At 43.2% G+C, this 27,654-nt stretch overlaps 1 protein-coding gene across 1 annotated transcript in view; it reads right to left on the reverse strand.

The window, feature by feature from the left end:
- The window catches only part of LOC118410855 (nascent polypeptide-associated complex subunit alpha, muscle-specific form-like), a 22,181-nt gene extending 1,252 nt beyond the window's left edge, over nt 1-20,929 (reverse strand). Inside the window, exons 1-6 of the mRNA XM_035812712.1 lie at nt 20,678-20,929; nt 10,056-10,207; nt 9,029-9,338; nt 7,327-8,812; nt 3,670-5,261; nt 1-1,886 (exon numbers count right to left, since the gene is read on the reverse strand). The exon at nt 1-1,886 is cut by the window's left edge and continues 1,252 nt beyond it. Coding sequence (XP_035668605.1) covers nt 864-1,886; nt 3,670-5,261; nt 7,327-8,812; nt 9,029-9,338; nt 10,056-10,207; nt 20,678-20,782 — 4,668 coding nt within the window. The 5' untranslated portion in view covers nt 20,783-20,929 and the 3' untranslated portion in view covers nt 1-863. The remainder of the gene's footprint in view (nt 1,887-3,669; nt 5,262-7,326; nt 8,813-9,028; nt 9,339-10,055; nt 10,208-20,677) is intronic.
- Nucleotides 20,930-27,654: the final 6,725 nt, after the last annotated feature.

A 27,654-nucleotide genomic window follows, 5' to 3' on the forward strand; every position in this document is an offset into this window, starting at 1 on the left:
AACGGAAATTCAGGAGAGATCCAATACTGTGCGAACTGAGATATTTGGCAACCATCTATGTGTGTTCCGTCTAACGAGTTGGTAAATGGTCCAGTGTCATTTAGTTTTGGTTACATATTAACCAATCTACAACACTGCATGTACCCTTCTCGTAGTTGCTATTAGAAAAGTTCATACATGGATCATATACAAGATCGACTTCATTAACCTTCGATTGCAGTGTCAACTTAACCATAACCAAGTCACAACCTCCTGACCACAACAGCTCCGTCTTCCGTACTCTTTACCAGGCAGTTGCAGCTTCCGCGTTTCCATATCTTTGTGCCTGCCCTCCACCGCAACTAGGCCTGCCCGGTACATAACCAGCTGATGGTGTCAAGATGACACAAAAGTACAGATCCAAATACTGCCAAGGTTCACTACGGCGGTCTTACTTTCAGGTAGTCTGTGAGATTTGGCTCTTCTTGACTCTCCTCACTTGGTGATGTACCAGGCAGACAGGCTCTTCGTAACAAATCGTCCGCGCTTTAGAAAGCATGATGATTCGGTCTCTATCCTCTGTCCTTCGTGGCATTTGCTCTTCCTCCTCTGTTTTTGCCATGGTAACTGGCTACCTCATCATAGTCGCATAGCTGCATCTCATGCGGTAGTCCCTATAGTAGTTCAGCTGTCACAATCGTGATTCTTGACAAATGCATAAATTTACAAGCAAAGTTTGAAGTAAAAGAATCGCTTCCAATTTTTGATGCCATTTCGTCTCATTCCCTTGACTGAGATTTGAGTGATATGACATAGTGTTCGATACCAAGACGCCACGTTGTATCCGAGCCTAAACCAGTAATGCCTTGCTATCATTGAACATTTCACTCTTCTGCCCCACGCATGCCGTGTTGAGGCGACCACGCCTTGATTGAAGGGTTGTAGGTGAAGGCGAACGGCGTGACTCTGGCGGGCTGTATGGTAGGCGACATGCTCATCTGCCGGGCGTCGAAGCGAGGTTTTGTGACGTAAGACGCTACGGTTGGGGACCACTGCTGACCGTTCATCTGCGTCCTCTTCCATTCTGCGGGCGGTGATGGCATAGCCTTGCTGCCCGCCGCGTCCATCACCGTGTGGGCCACTCTAGCTTTGTAAGGACTGCCATGTACTTTCATCTCCACATCAATACTGGAAAAGGCGGGATCTACCGTTCCCATGGTAGCTGCTGCCTCCCATGGCGTTAGCCGGGCCTTGCTAACGTGTGAGGAAGATGATGACGAAGAGGACCTCTCTCTCTCCGCACGTCTTATGGGCGTTCGAGCAACTGTATTTTCGTCGATGACGAACTTTTCTGAACGCTCTTTTTGCTTCTGGAACATTTTGGCGCCTTTACCCAATTTCTCCATGGGAACTTGTTGTCGCGAGTGTAAGAAAGAAGCCTGAGTAAAGTGCGTTGGGGACCTTTCGGGCGGCACCCCATAGTCGGGGGTACCTGCGGTTAAGGACATCGTTCGGCGCCAAGAAACGTCGACAGGACTAGTTGCCCGAGGACTGGGAGAGGGCTGAAATGCCGCTACAGTAAACGGCGTCGGTGCCTTTGTGGGGGACTTTTTCTTAGGTGTGGCCTCCGACCTGGGGATCGTCCATCGCCAAGATGACGTGGAGGCTGTACCAGGGCCGGGGCTGCGGGATTGGCTGCGTGGCGCAACTTCTGGAGGAGTAGCTTTGCGCTGCCAATATGGCGTGGGCGTCGATGATCTAGACGATGGCCAGTATGGCGGCGTGGTTGGCCGTTGGGGAGTCAACGGTCGCATTGGTGACATAGGCCGTGGCTGTGGCGGCTGACCATGGCCCATGTACAGGTGTTGGGGCCTCAGCTGTCTAGCTGAACCCGCTGCTGTGGGCACCTGAAAAGAATCGTGCTCTGTTTTTAAAACGTTAGCTCTTCCCTAGTGTAAAATCGGTGCGGGAAGAGCGCAAAATCAGGGCATGAATTAGACCTTACAAGTGGTTGCTGTGCGAGTGCGAGTTCGTATGTTTTGCATGCATATCAGAAATAAGTAGATTAAAGAAAATATTCTTCTTATAAATCAGGAAGGACACGATGATTCAGCATGAGGAAAGAAAAAAATAGAACACAATGACCCGTTTTGGATGGTTTCAGTTGGTTTAAACTAAGGCGACCAAGTCTATGGACTATAAGTATAATGTGAATAAGTTTCTAAAACTACAAACGTTTCGACCATGAATCAATATAAATTTCTTAGATCTTGTCTGCGTGATACTTCATCAAATTGAAGACATTTATGTGTGGTGTTCTGTTTGTGGTCTTGACTGTAATTGACTTTTGGATGTGCAGGAATGCTGTATAGAATGACATCTTTTACATCATAGTTTCATCCCACTTTCATTTCCATGCACAAGGCAAACCATTGAGGTGTGAAAGAAAGACAAGGACATGTTCCAAAAGAGCAGGGGCTTCTTATTCATCGTCGTGTGTAAAGTAGTCTTGTTGGTTAGGTACCAATACGTACTTGAAACTTAACACTTTTCAAAAGTTTGTTCTCATCATTTTAACTATTCGATTCTGACAGCAGGCAATTTCATAAGCAATCATCTTAGGATCCGATCCTTTTAAATTCCATTGAGATAGCTTTATTTATCACCAAGAAAATGTTAAATGCAAAAGAAAAAAGAAAATTTTTATGGCTATATCTTCATCGCTACGTTGCAAGCTGACTATGCGATACATTAAAAGAAGCCTTGCTATGCGATGGTGTCCTTTTCATCGGGACATTAATAGACAGTAAGTGGCGCAATCCCTTAGCTTACAAAAGTTATTTTGGTAAACTTTCTCTTGTATGATTGAATCTTTCTCACCTTGACCTAATTTGTTGTCTTGTTAAATATCTTGCTATCATGTATATCAACTAACCATGTATATCAACAATATTAGTGCAGAAATAGTAGTGTTTGATGCTAGTTCTTTGGAGGCAACCAAAGCAAGAAGAAATAGTAGGTCACGTCGATGTAAGATTGTGAATGCAATATGAAACATAATCCATGAAAACAGTTCAACACACTTGCGTTAATCTTCTAGAACAAATGTAGAAACGAGCAACGTAAAATGCAGTCACGGCGTAGATTATAATGACATGAGAAATAGCACGACTGATACACAATGGTTAGTCTAAGAGACAAGAATGTATATGAAATAACCGTACAGTGACCGAGATATCTATGTTAACAGAGTTGATTACAGGAACAATGGCACTTAGATAGGATCAAAAGAAGTATCAAGATGACAGTCACTATAGAGCAGTTCCAATGATGTCCAGTAAAGGTAGCCAGAGGATGACATTGAGAGGCTGTCTAATGATGACAAGTTCTTCCATAAAGTTACAGTAAGAGTCATTATAAAGGTACTAAGTCATGATAAATATTAAAGCAAGTATGAGTTCTCAAGATGATGTAAAGTTGAACCTAATGTTACACATGAGAAAGTCCATGAAGATGAAATGTAGCTGAGAGGAAGACAGAGTCCGTCGAATTGAGAGACAGCACTGAGGCGTGAATGTCAAAGGTCCGATGAGGAGACAGCAAATAGAGAGAAATAAAGGAGAGTTGCTGTCCGTGTTGCTGTCCGGGCTACTGTCCGGGCAGCCAGACGGACGGCTCTTTTCCTGTCACCTTTGAGACCTTGAACAGTTGCTGGCGTGAGGGTGCGCTGGCTGTGGACAGGTTAGTGTCGGACTCGTAATCTGTAGCAAGCTGGTCGCTCAGGTAACCTCCTCCACTGCTTACCCATCCGCGGGGCTTCGCGTTGTAATCTTTGAATTGCGGCCCGGTCGGTGAAGTGGACTTCTCATTCATACTCATACCATCTTGGGATGTCCAACTTGGGACACCCTCCCCACCGAGATCAGTTGGCTGCGAGCCTGGGAATGGCAGGGTGGGATCAAACGGGTCGTATTCCTGCTGACTACCGGGCGGCACATCAAGCAGAAGCTTATTGCCCCGTATGTGGCTGAAGGCATCATCGATTTTCCCCGACCCCTCCATGGCAGCTTCCCACGGACTTTTCGGAGGACGTTTGTACGTCACCTGCGACATCATCTCCTTCATCTCCTGCACTGTCGGAGTCCCCTTCTGCTGCTGCTGCTGCTGCTTCTGGTACTGGTACTGCGGCACGTTGGGAGACACTTGAGGCTTTGGGGGAGCCTTTTTGACGTTGCTTTCGTCTATGACATATTTGGACATCCGCTCCATTCTCTTCATGAACATATTGGCTCCTTTGCCCTCTTCGAAGAATGTTGCTTCCGCCAGCCTTCGGGCTGCATCGTGGGACAGCATTTCGGGCGTCTGATGTGTGCAGCGAGACTTATCCTCCAAATCAACGTTAAAGTTAATTGGCTCAATCTCCGAAACGGGAATCCTCTTCGTCGTGTCTTTTTCGGGCAATGCAGCCTCAGGAGGGAGGTTATAATACTCACTAATTGACTTCGGGTGGAGTCTTTGTTTTTGTTTCTTTTCTTTTTCGGCAGCATTTTCCGGCTCTGGCTTCGCCTCCTTTTGGATCTCCAGGTAACTGCGTGTCGGTAAGGTCTGAAGGGTTGGTTTCAATGGTTCTTGGGACGTGAGGGCCGGAGTTGGCTTGACGGTCATGAAATGCTCCGATGCGTTTCTTGTCTGCTCCTCTTGTATGTTGAGATAGCTGGGAAGCGGGCCTACTCTCGTCGGTCCCACAGCTTTGCCGCCCCTCCCAGGTGCCCCTGGAGAATTATAAGGATAGTCGAGGTCAGTTTCGTCCACGTCATCGTCGGCCGGACCTTCTCGTATCTCCTCCAGCACGAGCTGGTAGAGATCTTCGGGGACGTCCGGCACGTCAACCCCCGGACGGAACTCCTGAGGGGTGGCGTCCCTGGGGTGGACGGCCGGGCCGAAAGGATCGGCCTCCCACTTGTGAGCCCGCAGGCGCCTTTTCCAGAACATCCTCCCGCCCCGAGAGAATCGGTTATGTCGCGACAGCAATGCCCGGGCAAGCCGGTGGCAGATCTTAACTTTATACCTTTCTTCGGGTGGGTAGAGGTCTTCCTCGTCTGATACTTTCAATGGCTCTTCAAGTGTTATGGTGGCGGGGGTTCGGACGCCGTATCCGTTTGATTTAGGCTCATTTTGCCATTCAATATTGACATGCACGGTTCCATTCATCATTACAGGACCTGTAGCCACTAGGGCAGGGCCAGGTTGTTTGTCACCTGTGGGCGCAGGCGTTAAATCACCTGAAATGGCACAAACAGACATGCATCAATCCCATGCTGTTTCATGCTTTGTCTGTGAGTGTACCAAGTGAGTGTGTCAGTACTGCATCATGCGGTATGCTAATTTCTCAGCATCTAGGCTTGTCGTGGGGACTTTTTTTGCAGAAATTTTGTCAGACCAAGGCACCACATTATTTTCTTAGCATCTAAAAGGCCGACCAGTGGATGTGCTATGATCAATTGTTACTTGTAAAATCTTTGTCTTAACGATTGAACAATTGAAATTTCAGTAGCATACTAGTTATTTGAGCATGACCATTCTTGTTTGGAAAATTTTGTATCACCATCGCCGTGGCCAAAGATTTCATGTTTCTACGCTGTCAGACGTATTTTTTGTTTGCTGTTAATATTGGATATAAAACTTGTCTTAAGCAGCGGTCTGCAGTGGTTCCAAATGGGCGAGACAGTGACTTGGACATTGATGTTGGATCGAGTCCTCCTGACAAGCCAATGCTGCGTGTATGCATAGTATTTAGGACGCATTAGCTTACTTTATTTCCAACTGCCAAGTCATGGCTAGTCTACTTTATATGTGAGTAAATACATCTATTGAATGGCAAAGGTGACAAATTTTCCAACAAATCGTAAACATGCATATTTGGGTCAAAGTTGGAGACATAATCACATGAAGCTAAAAAGGATAAAAGAAGGAAAGGAGAGTAAAGCTCGAAAAAGCACAGTTCGAAGGAAAGCAGGCAGCAGTTTTTTTTACAATTTATAGATACTTCCCATTATCTACTAAAGGTTATGGTCATAAGCAAGGTGATTAAATATCATATCACTTCAACTACATCACGACATGCGTATTAGACACACGAAACACTTTCTCGTAATTGTAAGGATCCAAGCTTAGTTTTTCATCTCTTATCCGTCTTGTTTAGGTATCGAGGAGGATCGATTGACACCCTACCCACCACGATTGACAAACTCGTCGTGAGGTTTAACCAGAATATGTCGCCAACGAGGCGTTGTCAAATATGTGAAGGCGGATGTTCTGTAAGAGGGCAAGCCAGGTCGCTTACAAATGTAACGGCCCCAGGGGGGTCACATCTCTGCAGGAGAACAGGGGCAGGAAAGGAGAGAGAACGCCTGCGTATCAATGACAGACAAGAGAGAAAGAAAGGCATCCCTTAAAAAGGCATTTTCACGGCTCGATCTGATGTCACAGGTTCATATAGGTGTGATATTTTCATCGATTTCGGTGGAACTTCGTGTTGACCTGACCCACCTCTGACACGTGACCTCGCGGAAATGTGACGTCAGAAATGGGTCAATGGGTCTGTAGTGATTATCTAGTCTGCAGTGATTATCAGCAGATGTCCTAAAAATTGAAAATGCCGTTTTCGGGACGAGGCAATCAAAGCTGCTACCATTCCAACAGATAAGGTACAAAATGGACAAAGCACGCGTAAAGACAAAACGTTTTGCTCAATTCAATATTTAGTACAATACGAGTCTTCAACTGGAAACGGCATCCAAACGTTTGCCCAAAAGTAGTGTCAATTCTTTACCACTTGTCCATATGAAATTTGTACTTCGAGGTTACACTGTTTGAATAGAATGCTTTGCAATGCAAACGAATACCAATGCAATTTTGTCATGCAAGACATTGAATTAAAATACTATCTGTTGGAATCGCAAAAGTAGGAAAAGCATTGAAGTTTTCTACATGCCAAGTAAGTTTTGGGTACGTGTATTTTGCATCCAGTTAGTTTAGAATTCTTTGGCAATAGAAATTCAATTGCTGCCGCGAGGAAAGCAGAAAAGATAGAATATAAAGAATCAGAGCGGAAAATAGATTCAACAGGAAGAGCAAAATAATACAGAGCATTGGAATAGAACAGGAACAGATACAGTGCGCAAGATCTAATTACAGGAGAGACAGACAGGAGAATAGATTTTCAGGTTCATCCGATTGTTACTTATCTTAACTATCGAGGTGATATTAACAGTCACCAAAGAAATGAACAATCTGATGTACTAGAGTAGTCTTGTGGCGCAAAGTCAACATGCACAACGATCTCACCTGGTTTCTTGAGCGAGGCCGCTGCAGATCTGGCTGATGACGATTGTGCCGAGACCATCTTCGGCCGAGGGTCAAACGAGGCTGGTGAACCGTGGCCGTCAGTGTCGTTGAAGGACCTCGAGGGGGCTGTCGCCTGTGTACCTGTTGGAGACCAGATCCCGCTGTCTCGCTCACCAGAGTAGTACCCCTGCGATGATGGAGGCATCTGTGACGGCCTCCACACGCCATTAGACGTGGGCTGCGGACCGTGATCTTCTGTTCCACCACCGGGATGAAACGACACTGGCTGGGCTGCTCTTGGTGCCTGTCCCCCACCTCCACCAGGAGACCACACCGCCGGGGCAGGCTGAGGAGACTGCACATGAGGAGCTTGTGGCCTCCCGGTCGGAGACCAGGGCTGTTCACGTACCTCGTGAGGTCTCTCCTGCACCTCACCTCCCCCCGGAGACCACGACTTCGGACCGGACACTGGGGTTGTTCCACTCGGTGACCAAACCGCTCCTGACTTCTCATAGGCCAGCATCTCTCGTTGCTTATTACGATACTGCCCCATAGGCCCCAGCGGAAGATCCATAGTTTGGAAGTCCTCCTGCGTCATGGGCCTTCCAGAAGATGAACCTTCAGACCATGTCTGCGGCTTGAAGTCGAACTTCTTTACTTTGAACATAGGTGCCTTGGGCTTCGCATTCATCATGTTTCCTGTTTCTTCTTCTTTTGGTGGTTCCCAAGTCGCTCCTACGTCAAACACACTGAAGACCTTGTTTGGCGACGCTTCGGTTGGCGTGGTAGGAGTGATAGGGGTCTTGGGCTTAGACCTTCCAGTAGGGTTCCACGTGTAAGTGGGTGCAGATGCCGGGGGTTGACTGTATGATGGTGTTGGCTGATCAAACGGATACGACCCCGCCGGCTGTTGGATTGCCGGCTGTGATGATGGAACTGGTTCCTGTTTCGGAACGCCGGCCGACCAGGTATGAGGGGAGCCCGCCTGGCGTTCTGGTTGATACACAGTCGCGGGCTGTTGTCTTATAGGCGTTGGCCTCTGTACCGCAGGCTGGGTAGCTGTAACGGGTTGGGGTTCTTGTATCTGCTGCTGCTGCCGAAGGAGGTGGCCTGGCTGACTGTTGATGCCGTGGCCTTGTTGAGGCTCTAATTTGATAGGCCCTGGAGGCCTAACAGAGCGGAAGGCACTTGATGGCGGTTCTTGTTCTTCAAATGGCTGGTCACCTGGTTGGCCGCTGGTCGGGCTGTAGGCCTGTTGGTATTGAGACTCGTTTAAGGCACGGGAATATGATGGTGGAGGGTTGACAGGGTATTCTTGACTCGACCTAGCTGCTGTGGGTGGTGGTGCTCTCTTTTGCTTGTCTTCTGGAGAACCGGATTGGCCTAAGCTTCGGATGTCTCCAGGCTTCAAGTAGGAAAATCCTTGTGTCTTTCTTTCACCTGACTCTTCTTCTTCTGTACGTGCACTACCGCTGAAGACACTGACCTGTAATGGGACGACATTCGACCGATAAGTTTTCAAGTGTATGGCGTAATGGTTGAGAACTTTATAAAGATTGAGCTGAGAACATGATGCATTACGCCGTTAGATTAGTGATTGTGTTGGTATTGAAGTGATGGTTTTGAATCACAATGACTAATGTGTTCAACATTAACAAAAACTTTGGTTATAGTATGTTGCATCACAGAAATTAGTACATACCTGCCCTAGGCCGTTTACTTTGGACACGTTCTTGGACTTCCTCTCTAAAGTTGAGTACTCGGACTCGGTCGATCTAACCACCTGCGATTGTTGGCTCGACTCCTCTTTAGCAACCGTAATTGCTGACACCTCTCTCCTGCTCTCACTCTTGACTGAGCTGGCCGAGACTGTGACTGGCTTGATTTGGAGGGTGGACACGTGCTGCTTGTCCTTCTTTGCCACAGAATTGACCTTGATCTCTAGCTTACTTCCAGACTCTTCTTGTTCTGTCGTCTGTCCCGCTTGCTGCACGTTGTACGTTGGACGTTTTCTGGATAGAAAAGAGAGATGGCATCCACAAGTTGGATAACCGACGGAAATAGTATGGTTGAACATCAAGCCCATGCAAACCTTTCATGAAGAAATCCTTTCAAGACTTGTAATACTGCAGCTAACAACCATTGCAATCCAATATGTATCAAAATGCTGTTTGAGTGCAAAAGCGTCACAATGCCCTCACACCACTTATTGGAACAAAATATTTCAAACAGGGGTCGTCCGTCATCAAAAATGGACTAAGCCAACTTCCTTATACACCAGAACACCCGCGCCTAATATGTCTTCCCTGGCTTGGGCTACTGAGGCATGGAGGTTTGGTCGCAACAATGACCGCCTTAGTCACTCTCTCAAATCAGGTCCAGAAATTTTACAAGATAGATGAAAATAGAAATTCATGATTCATGATAAGATATGTTAGGTGAATCATCAAATGCAAAATATCACTGTACATAAATAACCTATATGTTGTCAACGGTTATTTCCTTCGAATAAGATGTGGACTTCATTCGAGTGATTTTGCCACTCCCTTTTTGTACTTTGTCCTTGGGACAGTTCCAGATGGCGATGCGAATTTACGGCTTGATTTTTGGCATATACTACTGAACACTGTATAACCGGCAATACTTGCTTATGCAGTCGTTAAGAAGTAAATTTATATCAAGAACACTCACAACCCGGCTGTTTATAGACATTTAGGCTCAGAACGTACCTGAGAACTTCCAATTCCAGTCTATCTGTCGATCCCTCCACTATGCCCATACAATCCTTGTGCGTGACGTCCTGACACGGCGCCCCGTTCACAGCCAAGACCTCGTCCCCCTCCTGAAGCCCAGAGCCGTGCGCCTTGCTCTTCTTCCGCACCTGCAAGTACATGTGCCACACTCAGCCGTCAGTCATCTACAAACCTAGACATGCGCACTCAGCCACCGTCGATATTTTACGACATCTGAAGTTTACGACAAAAGATGGCGTCTTTAATCCCAATGATGATAAAAATGTCAGCATTCCGGATATTGGTGGAAAGTTGACCAGAAATGTCCGCAAATATAGCAATCATACATTTGAACCTGTCGTCATATCGGCAACATGACGATACAAGGTTTTGTACGGTTGTCACGTAGAGAAAGTGTGAGGGGCATATTAATAGACAGACAGTTTGAAGAAGCTGTACGTCTTACAAACAACATTTTACTATGGATTTCAAATCGTGATCAATTCTATGGTACATGTTTTATATCATTTCATGTTTCAGTTGTACAAAACTGACATGTGAGATGGCGAAGGCATCTGTGTTCTAAAAACAGAAGGCAAGCCGCGGTTTAGTTTCTATATAAAGGAGCTTGTTTCCCTGGAATTTCCGGGACGGTATCGCAATTTCACTTGCTTTAATTAGCTAACGCACCCGGTTCTTAGCTAGGAATAAGTTTTCTGCCTTTATATATGCGATTGATCCAGTCAACAAAATATAAGGCATTTTTATTAATTTGATGTATCAATATCTGACAATAGCATAAGTAATTATACGGCATAACTAGTATTTGGTCACTCTTGGCGATTCTCTTTAGAAACTCATGTGATTCGTGCACAATTGATAAAAAATTCTTAAAATACATGATTACTAATCAAACTCTAGAAAAATGACACATTGCTGTTTGAGCACCAAGGTCTGCAGCAGCTTCTGACGTTCGTAACAGGGCAATATAAGTGATGGTTACTTAGAAAGTAATGCCAAGAATTACCACTTTCTTCATTCCTATTACTGAACGATTCTGAACGCATGAAACCTTTTTCGTGATTGTTAGAGATATCTGATATCTAAGTACGTCTGAAACAATGCGGATTGCGTCATTGCTGTGCCCCGCAGCTGTTGGTTGGAGTCTGCGCAGTGCGAAGTTTTGTTCGGTCACGACCCCTGGCGACTATCTCCCTAGGCTTATAACAAATAAAAATACAGGCTTCCTGAGATTGACAGAAAACAGGTACACATGGACTTGAGCAATGACCTAGAGTTCACAGCAAACGCAATAGAGAAGGTAATCTATCCGCCTAGCGTATCGTTAGAAGCAGCCATGACTTTATCATATCATACATATACACATATCGGTATTACTGCAAAACCTACATGTATGTTGTCTCGTTAATGAGCCTGATGATCATTCTAAAATCCTATTTCCTAATATCACATATACAATTACGCCCCCCCCCCCACACACACATACAATCAAAACAGGATCTGTCCTTTGCCATCACTGCGCCATGTTTGTTTATGCCATGTCTGCCTTGGTGTTGGTTGAAGTATGAGTCATTGCTACATACAGAAAGACCTTTCCCCTTCTTGTAACACAATATTTGCCCAGTATGTGCCATACACCGTGGGTTTCATGCGTAAGCTTCATTCCCTGCAACAGAAAACCTAATTCGTGCCTTCAAGCTCCTAAAGGGCCTGCCCATTCCAAACATGCACTCCCCTCCCACCATCAATATGGTGCGTACTTGAGAGGTCGTTTATCTGTTTGAAGTACAAGCAAGATTCTGTTCAACATCGTCTTAAAAGGAGAAGTAAACAGATTGCAGAGGCATTCTGTGTACGACAAGATAGTTAAGCACCACAAAATCGGGTCACTGTAAAGGTAAAAGCTCCCTGGTCAGAGAAGCTCATGTTTTTTACTGTCACCCGTCTCAAACCCCGGCAGACCAACGTGACAGAATTAATTAGCTCTACTTTACGGCGATACACCTCCACCTGTTCTTTTGTCTTAATTACTAGGAACATTACAAAAATCATTTAAGAATCGAGGATATCGTGAAGACCATGACGTTCGCAGAATTCACATCAGAGGGCCCGTGTAGACAATGACGTAATGGTACTTAGGAGAGATATCTAAGAAGCTGGTGTCTGACATTTAACAGGAGAAAGAAGCACGATTCTGCAAAGTATACAGTTTCTAATGAAATCGGCAGCAAAAAAAATATACGAGAAAGATTCACGTCCTTTTCTTCATGAGTGGTACCGGTACAACCTGCAAGTATACCACAAAATCGCCACCAAATATCTGGCATAAAAGACTTACTAGCGCTGGTTAGTTTAGGAAGAAGAATTTTCTTCTCACCTGTATGAATTTTTCGCTCTTAAAGACCATTTTCCCGGCCGTATTCCCCAAGGTACCGACACGACACGGCACGTCCCCAGAACTTAGTGTCGTCTGCTTTTCAGACTTATAAATAACTCAGACATGTCAAATACAACATGGAAGGGGAAACCACACATGGCGGGGTGTACGTCACGACTCTGTACATGATACATGATTCAAAAGGCAGTCATTGTTGGTGTATGCTTGTATGAATAGTTATTATTGTTGGCTGGGTTTGTGTGAATGGATTCATCCATACTTCCGTTTCCGGATGTCAGCATTAGCTACCGGCTAGAATTTCATATTTTCGAGGATTACATTTGAGTCAAGTAAAGGGGACGTCTCACGCACGGCGGGGTCCGCCCAGGGCAAACAAAAAAGTTGGAATTAGAAGTATTCAACTCAAGTAGGTCAGTCAGAATGGACATACTGCTTCTGTTTATATAGATATGCCACATTTATATAACCTGTGCTCTTAGGAATAAGATGGGATCACAGCGGGTTCAACTAAATTGATGAATGTAACACAAGTAGCGAAATTGAACGAAACAAGTGCAAAATAAAACAATCCACAAAACTATCAGTATCCAATACTTGTCCACTGTTATTCGTATTCTGAGTGCTGTTTTCGCCCATGGCATATTCGTAGAGGGGAGGGTGTGTGTACAAATAATCATATGATTATCATGTTTATTACTATTTCTGTTTGCAGGTCACGATCCGTGACTAAACAAAGCTGTTGTCATCAATGAAATATCCTGTCCCTCCCTTACCAACCAATTTCTGGAATTTTCGCTTTTAGATTTGGTGCAGCCAGTTTGGTCATCTAAACCTGACCTTGACCAAAATAAGTACGCTTCACCCCCTTGGGGTGAATACTGGCCTCACCCACCGTTGTCATGGAAACGTGAATGTCATTCGTGCAGATTTACACGCATATTCGTGTGTGAAAAAAGTTGAAACTGTGGTGACATTACGATATTCTTCTAATAACTTCACAAAATGGTGTTCAGGTCTCTGTTCAGACAGCCATTACGTTTTCTAACTATACAATCAGCAAACAAAACGAAGTGTTCGACAACTTGATCAAGTAATTGCGGAAATATGATTTATGAAATTCGTGTTTCCTAATTGTTAGTATTTGAGGAGCTTACGTCGAATCACTCTCTTGTTGATCACCCTAAACTCTTCATAGACTACGTAAACGTCTATTCAAATGCCTGCCTCAAAACTAATGTTTCAAAAATACTTTTGTTCTGTGACTTTCAAAATGTCGACATTAATGGTTTGGCACAACATGCTGACTTAGCCCGGCCTGTGCCAGACGATAAGACGCAGGAGTATACAGGCAACATGACGTCATGCGGAAAGCATGAGGACTGCCTGCGGCTGGGTAAGGTTAATCCGCGCTCCTTAAACAACAAATCCGTCAAGATAATGCCGAAAGGGACAAGCTACTTAGCACACGTTAGGCCACAGCAGGGATATGGAGGCCATATGCTGTACAAAATACTGATAAACAATAGCTATAACAACTAAACTTTAGAGTCGTATCACTGGAGCCCCGAAAGGCCCTGCTTTGTTTCAACGGTACTTATGGTTCCTTGAGACATATCAATTATGACATGAATTTGAAGACTTTGGGTAAATTCTAGTAAATATCAGCACACCGGAAGTGTCAAATTTAAGTCGTTAATGATAATGCTTATCCCATTTGAAATCATACAGGGAAGATCGAAACTTTTTTTAAAATTTGTATAAGAACATGTATTAGAGTAGTTGATACCAAAGTTTTGTTTTCGTTCTACCTACGTGTGCACAGTACAGATTATTTCGAAATTTCCACTCGCCCCATCAGTTACATGTAGAAACTTTACTTTTCATTATCAACAATATAAAATTTTAATTCAATTCACGGGGATGGTCGTGAATTTGAAGTACAGGTAAGGTAAGCATGTAGTCCGCTCAACGTTTCTGTCAATTTGGGGTTTTCCTTGCTATTTGAATGATATTCTGAACACATAACTATTGGATATCACATATCTGTGCAAATACCCGGCACTTGACCGAGCAGAAAAAAACAAAACAACATTTGACCAAATCAAACCAAACAATTTCGAAGTAGCTCTTGCTGTTATGCATAAACAGAGTGTCTTCCAAAGCGTCTCCGTTTCAACCAACCATCACACCCCATTTCCGATTAGTTGTCAGGTATTATCAAGACACGCAGCCGATGGATGCGGATACAGCCTGGCGTACATGTAGTGTCACTTTGATTCCAACCAAATCTTGTTAAAACATCTCCTCTGGTGGTGAAAGTAGGGCATCTTGCCAAGCGTCTCTCTTCAAGGTAGATTTGATCCCAGGCGTTTTGTGACCTTAAGGATTGATAACTTGAGAATGAATGCTTTCAAAGTCGAAGGACAATGAACTTTCATGGTTCAGAACGCTAGGAATGGAAAGAAAGGAATGCTTTTGACATTGGACTTGGGCATTTTCCCCTTCGTAAACAAGTAAAACTTGGCCGTCTATGATGTAAACAACGACATTCTAGAGCCGCCTATGTGTACAGAATTAGCCAGCTGAATGAACAGTAATCATGTCAATAACGGTAAGAATTCATGATCATACGACACAAACATCTGCATCGCTGGAACAATAACAAACTCAAAGAATCACTGTCCTTATACCTAATCAAGTATACAGTTATTGGACTTTAAGTCTCTGGAAATCATTTTCAGAGACTTAAAGTCCATCAACTGTATCACAAATGCCCAGTACAAGGCTTGTTTGTAATGCACCTTGCCAGTGTTTACACCCTTTATAATGCCGGGAGGATCGATTCTCAATCAGGGGGCATCATCGGATAGAGGCCTTGGGCCATAGATAGCGAATGTACACAAAAGTGTTCAGGAGTTTATCAGATTCTCTGTCGTCTCTGGGATTGGTCATGTCTGACTTCTCCTGACGACCACCCTAGGTACTACTACTAGTAATTTTCAGCTCATCGTATTTCACGCTTTGATCACCGTATTTGCACTTGTTTTAAAGCTATAAAACTGGCATATATTGAAAGTATTGATAACTCACAACCAGGCTGACTGTCAACCACCGTTGTAATGTAATACCTGTATGTCTATTCTATGACAAACTTAGGAAAAAACTTGTTTTACAGAGTGTACTTAAAGAAGCATTTGGTAACTTCTCTGGCCAAAGTTGAGGAATTTGAATTAAACGTTTTACATTTTCCCAAAGGGTTAAATCAGATGCTTTTGGTATTGAATTTATGTACATTTGCATATGTAGTCCTACTTACTCCAGGGTCATTTTGATTATAATCTACAACTCCCCCAAATGTCCATTCCGTGCCATTATCGACAATGGTTCCCGTGTGTACATTTAAAGCCACTTCGTCATTTGTCTTCTCTATAAGCCAGATGTTTATAGTCACAATTAGTGTCATTCCCTATATCTATGGAGAACACGAGAGTTAGGACGATTTGCCACCCTCACACGGGCAGTTAGGGGGTCCTGTGGGACCGATGGAATGGGAAATTTATAGCCACCACTTCTGAAACTCCGTATTTGGGTTACCCCAGCGTAGCAACGTCTGTGGATATAAATATATCCTCCTCAGGTTTATGAGCGTAAAGCAGTGGCAACCAAGGGCTGGGGTAATAACTTAGATATCCAGTCTAGAAACGTCGCCAAATTTACTGCAATAGTTTTTACATCTTTCTATTTATATTTCTAGAGAGAGAGAGAGAGTATATCAAACTGTAGACCTCCAATATATTAAGGTTGATGGACATCCTAAATGGGTTCCAACATGCACTGACACGTTGACTTTGCTGAACAAATAGTAAATTCCGAACACAATTAGAAACTTCATTTTCATACCCACAGCCCTACATCGTAAACGAAACCTTTCTTTGTTGACTGAATGAACCACAAGTCATAGAAACTTATCTGCGATGAGTTAGCAGTTTGGGCAGAAAGCACGCTAAGTAGTCTGATATTTTTAATTTTCTACGCGTTTCTTGTTCCTCTACCTTTAAAGTATCAGCAAGTGTTGATATCATCATGTACTAGACTATATCGGACATCACGTGCCTATATCATCACGTACATCTGCTTTGCACAGCGGACTCTCTCATGAGCAAATTGCCCTTCCCTTTTTTAATTCTCAAACTGTAACGTGGTCTTCTCTGAGCTTTGGGTAGATATTTGAGAATGTAGGGAATCGGTAGATGTCTGAGAGACACTGGAGCTACGTTTTACTAATAACACCCTCCGGGTTAATTTTGGACTTCCAGATTAATTCCGGACAAACGTTAATCATTTGAAAAACGATTAACCAAATGAATTAAGATTTGCAACTATGGTCTATTAAAAGGTAATTTATATGTAGATTGCATGATCGATGTCTCCAGGAACAAAACTTCTGGAGAATTCTGGCTTTAGGTTCCCAGAATTCTGGAGAATTCTGACTTAGGTTCCCAGAATTCTCCAGAATTCTGACTCGGGGCCAGAATTCTGGCTCAGGTTCCCAGAATTCTCCAGAATTGGCTTTGTTCCTGGAGACATCTAATAGCAATCTACATATTAATTACCTTTTAATAGACCATAATTTCAAATCTTGATTCATTTGGTTAATCGTTTTTCAAATGATTAAGGTTTGTCCGGAATTAGTCTGGAAGTCCAAAATTAACCTGGGGGGTGTTTAATATGCAAAGTAGGACACCAATATGGCCGCAGACTCATCGCTGACGTCCCGTGAGTGCGCGCTATTGGTTACAACATCGTCACCATGAAGATATTGTTACTGCCCGGCTAGAACCACACACACAGGCACCGACGGGTAAAAATAGTGTTCGCAAGCGACTCTCTGGGCTATCAGACAGTAGGGGACGCACTGAACAAACAAACCAGGAGATATGTACGTGTTGGATTTAGAGGTTGTCTGGAAAGTGAAACTATTCTATAGATGGTTCTATCATACCTAACCTTTTATTTCAGGGGAATTGAAATACATGGTGGCACGGAGTAAAGTTTCTTTTTTAATTCTCTAATTTCATAATTGCCATTTTTGTCGATAGCAAACACGTAAATTACCCTAGTAACTATTACCCTGGCGTTTATCATATCGTAACCTCTCTGAGGTATAGTATACAATAATGAAATAAACATTATCATTATGAACAAATGGAAATGCAACCATAGTCCACATACAACTGTTGAACAAACATACATCCCAGGGTTTAAGTAAAAAAAAAAGTTTGATGGTCTTAGAACTGCTATATGAGTAGATCAAACGAAATAAGTTTTAAAAAGTCAATATATTGGATACACTTTGTCTGGATGTGTAACTGTGTAGTTCCGTAGGTTTCAAGTTCATTTGATTCACAAACGGGAAGCGTGGCTAAGGCAACCCAGAGCACCCGCCGGGGTGTTTGAACACTTATTGGGGAAACTATGTCAGCGTTATCATTACATTCATGGACATAACGGATACTGTGTATTTATTGAAATAGTCCAATGTCTGAGTATTCGAAGTCAAGTGTCAAAGTCATGAATCAAACCTCTCTGGCAGCTACGGACTGTAGAACAGCATGGCGCGTGAGAAATCGTTTTGGGTCGAACCCTCCTATGAGCAGACTCTGGCTAGTGTAGGTTATCAATTGTTTGTTGACACAGTGCAGGAGCGACGTAAAGAAACTTGTTATATGCCTTCTCTAGGCAATGTAGAATTAGCCATGACTCCTAGACACGGAGACAAATCCTAAAAAAATCATTGTGCTGAACCTGAAAGGAGAGGCCAGCATTATTCCAACTGGCAACTGCTATGTTCTTAATAATTTTTTTTTATTATCGGATAGATAACAATTATCATAAAAACATTGATATGAAAGCTAGATTTTGTTCTGAATAAACCCATTTGGTGAAATATGGCTTACCTTCCAGTTTTCTGAATCATTTTCGAACACTCGAACTTTGAACATGCAACAGAATCATACACCACATACATCCTTCAGACAAAGTATGCAAAGTGTTGACTGTGCTAGCGATATATCGACAAAATTCCCATTTCTTCATGCATATCGCCATAGTGATTTTATAAAGAATATTCTACAAACGTATTTCATATCATGTTGGTCTGCTAATTTTTTGTCAGTGAAGACGAAACATAACGTTATGTAGTACTAGTATTTTGCATAATCATGATGGATATTTTGTATAGAAACAAGATCTAAGTCAAATATTCCTAAATACCGTCCTCGTAAGAAGCGATATTTAGGTCCTTCGTATAGAATATCGTGTTGAATGAAGCAAGGTTATCAGCTAACATTCCAGGTTTATCTTTGGACGTGAACAGCTGTGCCTTCGTGTCTAGCAACATCCGGGGACTTTATCCGAAAGTCCGCCATCTTGTTCTCTGGGGCTTATCAGCAAACATGTCAATTTTGCTACTAAGACTAGTAAATACGGCTGTTCATGTTTGTACCGACAGCTACGAATATAAACAAAGATATATAAAGAATGTCTTGCCTGTATAGCGTTCTGTTCTTAAGCCCACTTTCACATTCGTCCTATTTCAATACAAGTCAGTTTGGTCTCAATGGTCTTTGGATTCTAACATCATATTCTGGGATGCGTTTTAACTACATTTTATGACAGATCCTATTACTGTAGCAAAGGAGAAAATAGGACAAGAAGAAGAAACTAAGTATTAAATTGTTTAGTATGCCTATTATATTTCGCACTTTTGTTCCAGAAATGGGGAACAGTGTCACGAAGTCGTCGAATTTTCATAATATTATCTTGAGCTGGGTACATAATTTCTCACGATCATAAATCACCAGCAAAGTACCGAGTCACGACTCAAAACATCATGGTTACTGTGTCTAACTTCGAGAGAAAGCGAAGACGCACATCTGCCTGGCCTGATGTTGAACATTTCTCATCCATGGTTTTGGATATCGCATATCAAAATAGTGGCAATGATTCATGAATCATGCTGACTATAAAGCTTTGGGCTAACGTTAAGTACATAAAGTACGCCTGCATTGTATAAATAAATGCATAAAAATATATAACTTTGCTGACTCCAGAAAACAGCGAAGAAATTTCTAGAACAAGGTTAGTAGAACGGACGGTACCATTGTTGCGTGCATCGGCCAAGGTCACGTGATACCTATTAAAACTGAAGGGGTCAGACGGCGTTAAATCCTAATAGACCACGTGTCTGGCGCTGGAAAATATGGACATACTTAATGTTACACTTAACATCTTATGTTTTTGATAAATCGTCCTGCAAAATATACGGAAAAAGTTTGGATCTGCAAGCGAAGTGCGCGAAATGAAAGGATGAGAAGCTATGTAAAGCTATGTACAACGTCATTTCAGTTAAGTATACACGACATGATCATATCATTCAACACAAGTTCCTGTCTTGTATTGTCAAATCACGTTTATTAAGGTAAGCCCAGTGGCAGGGACGGGGTGGAGCTTTGTCTGAATCCTGCACAGTGTACCACGGCGTCCACTTGATAAGTCCCACAAGAGGTGTATTCGTACCCGACCATTTTTGGTCACTAGCTTGTCGGGCATGCCTTGCCGCTTATCCTCGATCTCTGGCTCTGACGGGAAAAGCCTTCGCGTCCCAAACCCAGACCTCCCACCGTACCCAACCTTTACATCAGCTTTAACACTGATGGAACAAACCTAAGTCCCGACTTGTCAGCAGAAAATCTCAACCACGCAAACTTGTCCGTCCAAGTTTTCGCGGATAGCCCGCGGGCTTAGTCGCTCTATAAGGGGATATGCGTCTTTTTATAATACGTCTCATACCCTGTTACCAAGGGCGGGCGATGGGTTTACGATATCAAACAGAATGCGGCCATGGTCGTCTTTTCTCGCGTTAGGGTGGCCCGGACAAGTTACTACCGAGCTCATCTTGCCTGGACAGACTTAAACATACACATTGAAGAGGACGTTGTGCCAAACTAAACAAGAAGAACCACGTCGAAAACGTCGTCCGTATTTCACACTCCCCCTTCAATATCACCAGTATGCGGGAGCCCGTCAGAGATAGCTGTCCGGAATGTGGAGCGTCCGCAGCGCTATTTTTTGACGCACGGAGACCGCCGTACCTTCTCTACCCCTCCCACAACACACAGCCAAGGCTCTTGGCACCTACCTTGGCGACTTTGAGGGGTTGTTTTACTTCCAGACCTCCACTCAGGCGAAACCCCCAAGGGGGGCCGCCGGTCAGGACAGCGGTCAGCCTCTCCCCCTTCACCATGACGATGGCGGTAGTGGTCTCAGCTACTGATCGTCAGCACCCGGCATTGCTCCACCAGACATGGGCAGAAAAGTATGCCAGGCCGGAATGGCCCTTCCAAAATGCGCATTGGGCGCGCATATGCAATATGTCAATCTTTTCCCGCCGGCGGGGGTGGGCGCGGAATGGTACAGTCCAACGCGCGCCCCTCTGTATTGAGACAAATCACTCGCACGTGGGACGTACGCGTCATTTTCTGACATTAGATAAATCAGTTGATATCTTTTACATAAGACTGTCACTCACTTAATTTTCTGTATCAGGAACCCAATCGTATTACAAGAACAACATGCCTCCTTTTTGTGCTGATAGTTCTTTTAAGGCCCTTGAAAGTTTGTCCTTCGCCCGAAGGCGTTCCCTTTAAGTTTTAAACAAGACCCATGACCCAGGTATGTTACACAAACAGTGCAAGTAGGCCGAAACCGCACTGCCAATGTCAACAACATCACATATATAACACGCGTCTTTGACCTACGAAAAGTTGATGCTCTAGAAGATGATATTTTCTGCAATAATAAAGTATGAAGTAACAGTTGCAATGACATGGAAGCTGCCTGTTTGGCAGGAAACATCGAACGGTACTTGATTATCTGTAACTGTTCTGTAGCCAAACAACTAGGTACCGACATTACGTAGTATAAGTATATATGAACTGTGATCCCAAGGGAACAAGCATACAACACTCAGCTACTCCATAGACGTCATGTCAATGTAAATTTATTTTGTAGTATATTGAACAGTGAGCGCTGTAGTCCATAACAGCGTCCTTCAACCCTCTGTATCGACACTATGTTTCCCTAACCTTATGCTAGTTGGCAGCATGGTCAAAACGAGCGGAAACAAACTTTGCGTGTTTGGGAACACACTAATGGGAATGTTTATACCACAAACTGTCAGTCAAGAGTCTGCCATGTCAATAAAGCCACAGCGACTCTGTGAACAGTGTGGTGGCACTGTTAACATGGACATTGTGCTTTTCTGAGGAAAAACTTCAGTATGAAAGTAAAATGTCTTAGTCGTAGCCTAGTACGTAAATTTAGACCTGTTTGCGGCGCTCACTTAATGTTTTAGCCTGACCTCTTCACCACGAAAGCCACTACGAAAATGCTTGTTAACGTTCTTTTGTCCGTCCTTGTTTTTTAAACCTCGAGTTTAAACCATCGCGACCATTTTCCTTACCGCGAAATCAAATCCCTATAAACTTAATGGTATTTAGGACAACCAATGCTGAAGATAGTGTAATGTTTCTCAATAGGATTATAAAAGCAATATTTACAAAAAACAACACTTAGAGACATTTAAGTCTCTTGCCACGCTGTTCAGTAGAATGAATATTGTTCTGATAGTGACACAAATCATCATGAGTGTACAACTTGTGACCTGCGCAGTATTAATGATAAACGACATTTACTGTGTCAGATCTATCCACACATCTCTAAACCATCAATACAAAGTACACCTGCATGCCGCTGTACTGTCCCAGAACGTTTACAACACGTAATGTGCATATGCAGGACTTCGGGCGATCAGCCTGGCCGGTGGCTTCTTTGTATTTATAAAAAAGATCAGTGGCAGAGTCAACTGTCAGTGTCAATGCTAGAAAACTTTCAGCATGCATGGAGCTGACGTTGTCTAGTATAGTTACAATAGAATTCATCACAGTCTCTGTTGGAGGTTTGGTCAATGTTACGTCAGAATTTTGTCCGTTGTATACGAAATCTTTTCCGACACAAAATTTGAGAAAATTTGAAAACTATAGAGGAATATCATCCTTATTTACGACACGACCTGAAACGATACGTTCTGATCAAGTGCTGATGACAGCCGGTCATGTCTGAAACTTCTTGCACGCGGAGTTATGTATGTTTTCTCCTCTTTCACCACCGTGGCGCGATCACAAGGACAAGGTAAGATGACAGATTTCCCGCCGTGACAGACGACCTTAAACAGTTTGGAAGCCGATAAAGTCGTCAAGGACTGTTTGATGCTCGCAGCAGTACGAAACGAGTCATTTGGAGAGGAAATGTGGCGTGTAGATGCGTTCACAAGCCGTCTCGTGATGACAGAGCGGGAAGCAGGATGTCGGTCAGAGCGAAGGTGTGAACGTTGGAGAAAATAGAAGGAAAGAACGAAATCTTTAACACTCTGAGACAACAACGAAATTAGGTCTGTGATTTGAACAGGACTATGCATTTCATGCCGGTTTTCAGTTCTAAATATAAAAAAAAGGCTATTATACTGTTACTTACTAATAGGCACATTTATTTGTTTTTTTTTTGTGTGTGCTAAAATTTCCAAGTGGTTTGAAGACAAATATTTCAGCACACTTCGGGTAGCTATCAGTCAACAGTTGCACTCAGACCCCCATAGAAGTTCAAGAGGCAGGTGGAAGAACTGTATGTAAGCCCTGTTAGCCTAGCCGTGGTGCGATTTGTCACATATATCGTTACCTTAGGACAAGGAGGTTGTATAGAGACCATATAACCTCCTTGCTCAGGAAAAGCCAGAAGGAGCCATGTATCCTTACAGTCTAACAGACAACAGACCTTAGTAGGATGTAGGTTAGACATCCAGGTAATAAGATACGCCAAAAAGTAGTTACAGTGTCACTGACGAAGGATAGTGGATACTATCCGAAACGTCTGACCGTTTCCAAAACCATATCCAGTTGCTTGAGTAACTACTTTTTGGAGACCTTAGTAGGAGTCTACAAAGCGTTAGCGAGGCTGACTTTAGTAATTTGTACATCTCGAAACTTGTACCATGGCTTGGCCCAGTTTTGGCGATGGAAAGTTGATACCTAGTAGTGCCGGCATGCGGTTATTACTAAAACTGCGCCTTGTTCTCAAATTACGGGGATTTGACACAGTTTCTAAGACAAGCCAAACTCGCACATTATAATTCGTAATCTATAATTCTTTTCTTATCGTAGACACAGATTTTTGTCAAGCTTCTTTGCCACATTTTTTTTTCGTTCTATGTTCAAATATGTTGTTTAATTGCCTTTATGATTTTTAAGTGGTAGATAGCTCTTTGGATAGGTTTGCGACCCCCAGCGTTTTTTTTAACTACAGGAGGCGAGCTTGTTTCAAACTTTGAAACAGAATACGTCAAGAAGGGTTCGATGGATTGTCATTTTTTTGCCTGCAGATAGCTTGTATTTTGTGTCTGACGAATCACTTACACAAAACAAACTGGCGCTGCAACTGTGATTCCCTTAAATACCATACAAGGGTTTGGATGCTGGAGACAGCGACATCTGGTTCTGTGAGTGATGTCATATATCACTGCCGGATGCGGCCTTGTACATGACTTTCCAGAGCAGACTAAATGCATAAGACATCCGAATTCCACGTCGTCATGGCAACATGGGATAGCTCAGAGGCATTCGTTCATGCGTCAGTCGTTACGTTATCGAATTTCAGACGTCGAGGTCATGTATAATCTGTTCCATCACAACGCGCACACTATGGCCGAAAACATCATCAAACCCGCGACTAAGTACTGACAGAGATGCACTGAAGCTTCTCTTTTTATGTTTTCAGGTTGTGTGGGGTTCTCTTATATACCGTTAAACAAGTTCAAACAGGCTTGCAATTGCGTCTTATCCCAAAAGGACTAACTTACGTATACCCCAAATGAGCTACTTTTAATCTTGTGATACCCGACAAATTTGGGAAAACAATACATACTTAACAGATCAACAATCTGGTCATGGTAGGCGTTTGCAAATTGTTCTCTAAAGCTAGAAACCCCCTTGGACGCATCAACCAGAACATTCACGGCCTAACAGGCTCTCTTCATCAAAGGCTTATGTCATGGCCCATGACCTTATCTCAACGTATCATTTTCTACATAAACAAATTTGCGCGTATCTTCTGCACACAGTGTGACAGATGCCGTAGGGTGAGAGCCTATACTTCACCTGTACTCACTTACTAAACTGGTAATGAATTCCAAAGGTGCCGAATGCCTTTACCATCAAGTAGCGGGCAAATATACATGAACCACAGCTGGATTCTCAACTCAGAGGTAGAATACAAGTCAGTTCTCGCGACTGAAAAACAACGCTGACATGAGATTTGGCTAGAAGTTTTATTTATTTATTGGTATGGCTGTGCTGAACACACAGCCAGGGCTGCCCAACTAGCCTACGGCTATTACAAAGGGCTAGCCCTGCTGACAAACACATAGACAATACATAAAAAGAGCATTTATATATACATGGTGTAGGATAACTTACATATCATCATATTGGCTGGAAGTTTTATATCCGAGACAAATAACTATCAATCACCATGTACAGTGGGATCGGAGAGTCTGTCCAAACAAAAATATATCAGAACTATCTAGCCAGGTTTTAGAATGCCATCAAATATTCAGTATATAGTAGTAATAACTTCATTGCCAGCTAATGCCTGAGGGCTAATTGTAAACAAAGTAAAACAGTTGAATACAGAATTGTACTTAACAAATAAGAAAAAGTTGAATATAGATGAGTAAAAAAGGGGAATGACATCTATCTAAATCTATATCTACCTAAACTATTTAAAGGAATTGACTTCTTTTCCGTATGCAGTGGAAGATATTTCTAATTGCCCAACACTTTCATAGATCAACTGGTTGTACGACTTAGAAGTAATCAAGAAGACGTTGGTCGGTAAGGTGTAAAAAGCTTGGAAAATATAGATAACCATAACTTTATTTGCAAGTACTGACCGAAGGGCTATTTTCAACATGTAAACCATATACAGACCTACAAAATGTATTATAATAGGCATGCAAACTTAATGTTTCTATGGCAAAGTTAGGCCGACTATCAAATACCTTTCTCGTTGAAGCTCAGCCAATAGTTCTTACATTGTTGTTTCTGTTACAAGGGGTTCTCCATGTGTGCAGGGGTTGTCACCTTTGGCCGCTGCAAAAGATACTTTGGTCTACACCATCCGGGTGGCAAATGCCCGACTTGTGGTGCGAAGGACCACACGTTTGACCCAAGCCTTCTCCATGTTACTCAGCCCAGTGTAGTGTGTACAAGGTCTGTATTAATAGCATGATTCATACGAGGTGAGGACAGGGAGCCCATATATGGCACCATCTCAGCAAATGTCAGCGGCAAGGTCTGTTGGTGCTGGCGTGCTTTCGATACTTGCAAATACAGAACCAATATCGCTATGACGGAGAGAACATTGTCAGGATTCAGTGAGTCTTGTTTGTGGAACGTTTGTCTCTGCCAAGTTAAGTGTAGTCATAGAACTAAAGAAATGTGCAAAGGTGATAACAGTAGCAAGGTACCCTGTATCTAGGTAAGAAAACATCAGCCTGAGGATGTGATACGTAGTTAGACAAAGTAGTGACCCAAGTAAAAGATAATCCGTCAATATGACCAAAAGCAAAGTATGTTTACTCACGTTAAGATACAAAAAAGTATTACCACGCTGTCAAAAGACATCTATACCTTCCTCCCTCTCTCTCTGGCACATCCTCTCAAAGGCAAAGACAAAGACTTGATCTACGAAATGCCCATCTAAGACGCCAATCAAGATTTACATCGTTCTCTCTACACTGTACACTGTTTTGCAACAATACTGCACATACCAGTGCATTTACTACACCGGATAACCAATTCTTATACAATTCCTCTGAAAAATGTGCAACTACTAGTAGACTGATTTTGACGTTATCCTAAAGGAAGCTCTGGCGATCGAACAATTAGGCAAGAGTTCAAAGCGTCAAGACGTTATTCAGCCATAAAGCATGTTTGAGATGATTCCAACAGGACACCCGCCGACTGTTATGAGGGAAGGTCATCTCAAAGTGAGCACGTTGTGTGGACACATTATCTATAACCAACTCAATAAGGTTGTCTTCCAAACGACCGTAGGAAAGTCCGACATTATCTGCCAGCACATTCCTGTGCGTGCCCTGGCCGTTCACGTTGTCGGGTGTGATAAACAGCCAACTAGTGATTAGAAATGCCCAAGTGCCTCCATGGTGTCCAGTGGCAGACATATTAGCACTGACAGTTTATTTTGCCACTTAAGCCCGAGTCAAGAGATGTATTACTCTTAGACGCGGCGAATGGCCAATTTGTTAAATTTCCTGGCCTGGAAACACGAAGAACGACAGTTGATCTGAGTGCTGTTTACTTATGCACATAGAGCGACGCGTAGGAAGAACTGAGACTGACATAGGTCTACCCAAATACATCAAATGAAATAAAAAACGAACTTTTAGGACAGTTGTTTTAAGCACTTATTGTATGAGTGATATTCTCAATACAACCCTAAGTGGAACCAATTAATCTTCCTGCAGTGGTAGGACGGTAAATAAGCCCTTACACATTAAATGTTACCCATTACAGCACAACGAGTGGTATAACCTAAATCTAATCGAACTTATGTAAACTAGCATCTATTTGTCACACCTAATTAGGTCGTCTTTAAGAAGATGAATGTCCAATATAAAGATAACCTTGCTCCTCACCTCGTCTTGGGTACCGCACTGCCAAGACTCTGAAGCCTTAACCGGAACTGCTCAAACATTAGTAAGACGTGCACTGGTGTCGAGTGTCGTCACGTGTAAACAGTATCCACCTGACAAGGCACCAGAGGCTCCAAGTTCACGTCAAGTATTCTAGCCAGACTCAATGGGACAAACCGATAACACACTGCAGCTGTTGCTGGAAGTTATTTCCAAACATAAATATCAGGTTTTAGGAGGTGGAAGGACAGCGAAGGAAATGCCTATGCCAGAAAAATAACGAGATGTTTGATGAATAAAGGGTGAAGTAGCGTAATTTGTCTCTCACGGAGAACCAGCTGAATCAGCTC

The sequence above is a fragment of the Branchiostoma floridae genome, chromosome 3 (genome assembly GCF_000003815.2).
Source record: "Branchiostoma floridae strain S238N-H82 chromosome 3, Bfl_VNyyK, whole genome shotgun sequence".
Taxonomy (NCBI): domain Eukaryota; kingdom Metazoa; phylum Chordata; class Leptocardii; order Amphioxiformes; family Branchiostomatidae; genus Branchiostoma; species Branchiostoma floridae.